We start from the raw sequence: 3,441 nt of genomic DNA, 5'->3' as shown, positions 1-3,441 counted from the left end.
GGTGATATAAGTCATACTGCCTACTAGCATGTCATACTTTGGTTCGGCGGTATTGTTGGACGAGACGACCCGGACCAACATTACGCGTACGCTTACGTGAGACCGGTTCTCCCGACGTGCTTTGCACATAGGTGGCTTGCGGGCGACTGTCTCTCCAACTTTAGTTGAACCGAGTGTGGCTATGCCCGGTCCTTGTGAAGGTTAAAACGGAGTCTATTTGACAAACTATCGTTGTGGTTTTGATGCGTAGGTGAGATTGGTTCTTGCTTAAAGCCCGTAGCAGCCACGTAAAACTTGCAACAACAAAGTAGAGGACGTCTAACTTGTTTTTGCAGGGCATGTTGTGATGTGATATGGTCAAGGCATGATGCTGAATTTTATTGTATGAGATGATCATGTTTTGTAACCGAGTTATCGGCAACTGGCAGGAGCCGTATGGTTGTCGCTTTATTGTATGCAATACAATCGCGCTGTAATGCTTTACTTTATCACTAAGCGGTAGCGATAGTCGTGGAAGCATAAGATTGGCGAGACGACAACGATGCTACGATGGAGATCAAGGTGTCGCGCCGGTGACGATGGTGATCATGACGGTGCTTCGGAGATGGAGATCACAAGCACAAGATGATGATGGCCATATCATATCACTTATATTGATTGCATGTGATGTTTATCCTTTTATGCATCTTATCTTGCTTTGATTAACGGTGGCATTATAAGATGATTTCTCACTAAATTATCAAGAAGTGTTCTCCCTGAGTATGCACCATTGCGAAAGTTCTTCGTGCTGAGACACCACGTGATGATCGGGTGTGATAGGCTCTACGTTCAAATACAACGGGTGCAAAACAGTTGCACACGCGGAATACTCAGGTTATACTTGACGAGCCAAGCATATACAGATATGGCCTCGGAACACGGAGACCGAAAGGTCGAGCGTGAATCATATAGTAGATATGATCAACATAGCGATGTTCACCAATGAAACAACTCCATCTCACGTGATGATCGGACATGGTTTAGTTGATTTGGATCACGTGATCACTTCGAGGATTAGAGAAATGTCTATCTAAGTTGGGATCGTACATGGTTTTTTTTTTGGAACCGTAAGGTGGGATCGAGGACGAAAAAAATCTACCAAGGTTAACCTATGAAAAAAAACCGGACGAAAATGGTGGGACGAAAATTGACCGACGGAGACTACCAACTGCTCCATTTAGAAATAGAGATCCTGGTGAATAAGGAAGACTCGTTCGCTCTAAAGCAGCAAGACCGGAAAAAGTTTATTAGTTACCTTATTTTTCGGTCATATTTTGACGTTGATTTTAAGCAACAAGATATAAGTTTACATAACAAAAATAGTATTGCTCAAAAATATTTAAATATGAATGCAATAATTTTTTTATGACATGACATAATTAACATTTTATTAGTTAAGTCTATGATCAAAATTTAACACAAAATACGAAGTGACAAATAAACCAGACGGAGGTAGTACACATTTGACCAGATAGGGCATTCGATCGTCAGCGGAGTGCAATGCGACAATACTGAGGCACCGAGGACCTCAAATCTAAATCTGTACAATCTTATGTCCTGGCACAGCCAGCAACAACTACACCGGCGGCAGAGGCGGCTCTGGCGGCAACGGCGTCATCTTGCCGGCCTTGGGCGGCTCGACATGGCAGCGGCAGACCGGGCACGTCGCATGCGAGTGGAACCACATGTCGATGCACCCGACGTGGAACGTGTGCGCGCACACCGGCAGCCGCCGGGCCTTCTCCCCGCCGGATAGAGCCTCCAGGCACACCGCGCACTGGGCCTCTCCATCGCCGGCAGCGGCACCGTACACGAACGCCGGGATAGCCGCAATGGACGCCTGCGATAGGCCGCCCCGCTCGACGGCCGCCCTGGCCTCGTCGTGCACGACCACCAGCGGCCCAGCGAGCAAGCGGCCGGTGCAGGAGAGCAGGAACAGGATCGCGCAGTAGAGCGCGAGCGCGATCCACACGTACCTGACGAACGCGGAGAGGAGGACGAGGAGCAGGAGCACCGGGTACGACGCGAGCACCAGCGCGCTGCCCTGCCCGAAGTCAAAGACACCGCCGCCGCGCGCAGGCCACGGGAGGTCCGCTGACGACGACATCGTTGGTCCAAGGCTTCGTGCGTGCACTGCTTGCGACTTGTGTGCAGGTGCGGTGACTTGTGAGCATCAATGGCGCCATCGGCGACAGTTTTGTAGGCAGAGGATTAAGCTTCTGGAAGAGCCGGATAATGCGTTTCGTTGACAGCGCAGGCAGCTGCATCTAAGGCAGGGCGGATTTGAGTTGATTTATCGAGCAAGCAAGGTCCCCTCTGGCATTTGAATTTAGTCCTAGACTAGATATTGCGATCTTGGATAATATATAGTGATCGAATGCCAATTAGGCCGGTTCTTCTTTTAGCACGGAGGCTCCATGGATAGACGACAAAATGCAGGGTATATGCCATGGTTTGGTACTACTCCTATATGATCATGTCACAGCTGTCCTGACATCTTCTCATATTGTATTAGGTTTAAGCTTATCGTGTTCGAGCCACCGCGTGCAGGTACCCCGGGTGAAACTAGTCCAAGATATTTCTTCCGTAGTTCGATGTCATCCGCTGCGACCCAGTCTCGAAGTCGAAGACTCTCAAGGAGGAAAGAGGCAAAGGATGAAAGGATTACGATCTAAACGTGCGTGATATTTGGTTTCTGATGAAGCCAGCCGAGAGGGACGCTTAATATATGGCACGACATTTCAGTCAGTTGAAAACACAAGTAATACTTCGTCGACGACTTTGGCGGCCCGGATATTTCTGGCAAAGATCTTGAGAAGCTTTCTTTCACGTGTTTATTATGGACGAGATCATCTCGACTGAAATTTCTTTTGCGCAAGCTTGATGCAGCAGCTGACTGTCAGTTAATTCAAACACTAAAAAACAGGCACCCAGCTGCAGCGCCCCTTCCAACGGGTGCCCTCTGACCCCCCAGGACGAGCAGACAGATCCTCTAACCATACTCACCTAATTTTTAGAGACATGTGTGCCCCACATACAAGTTGGTCAACAATTCAGCCACCCAAAATCATATACCTTAATTCAAAATATATTTGTCCTACGACGCTCTGTAGTGCATTTTTTTAAGAAAACATGATTTTTTTCTCTGTATATATTAACACTTACTAAATTACATGAAAATATATAGAATATAAGCACATTTTTATAGACACACAAACAATTTAAAAAAATTATGCATATATTTTCTACAAAATATAGGAATATATTTGTAAATCATGCAAACGTTCCTAAACATATAAACTTTTAAAACATATAAACGTTTTTTAACGCATCTTAACCCTTATAAACTTTTAAAACATACATGAACATTTTCTAAAATAGATTAACATTTTCAAATAAAAA

General features: G+C 46.0%; 1 protein-coding gene across 1 annotated transcript; it reads right to left on the bottom strand.

Annotated features, from left to right (window-relative positions):
* Positions 1–1,433: 1,433 nt before the first annotated feature.
* On the bottom strand, positions 1,434–2,384 carry LOC119332347 (RING-H2 finger protein ATL39-like). The gene has a single exon (XM_037605532.1). It carries the CDS (start codon positions 2,144–2,146, stop codon positions 1,616–1,618), a length of 531 nt encoding a protein of 176 aa, XP_037461429.1. The 5' UTR covers positions 2,147–2,384; the 3' UTR covers positions 1,434–1,615.
* Between the last annotated feature and the right edge of the window lie 1,057 nt (positions 2,385–3,441).

Source organism: Triticum dicoccoides, chromosome 7A (assembly GCF_002162155.2).
Source record: "Triticum dicoccoides isolate Atlit2015 ecotype Zavitan chromosome 7A, WEW_v2.0, whole genome shotgun sequence".
In the NCBI taxonomy this organism is placed as follows: Eukaryota; Viridiplantae; Streptophyta; class Magnoliopsida; order Poales; family Poaceae; genus Triticum; species Triticum dicoccoides.
The sequence above is the reverse complement of the archived record's forward strand: the minus strand, read 5'-3'. Positions and strand labels throughout refer to the sequence as shown.

Excerpts from the sequence above, each read along its gene's own strand:
- LOC119332347 (XM_037605532.1), bottom strand. The coding sequence starts at position 2,146 with ATGTCGTCGTCAGCGGACCTCCCGTGGCCTGCGCGCGGCGGCGGTGTC.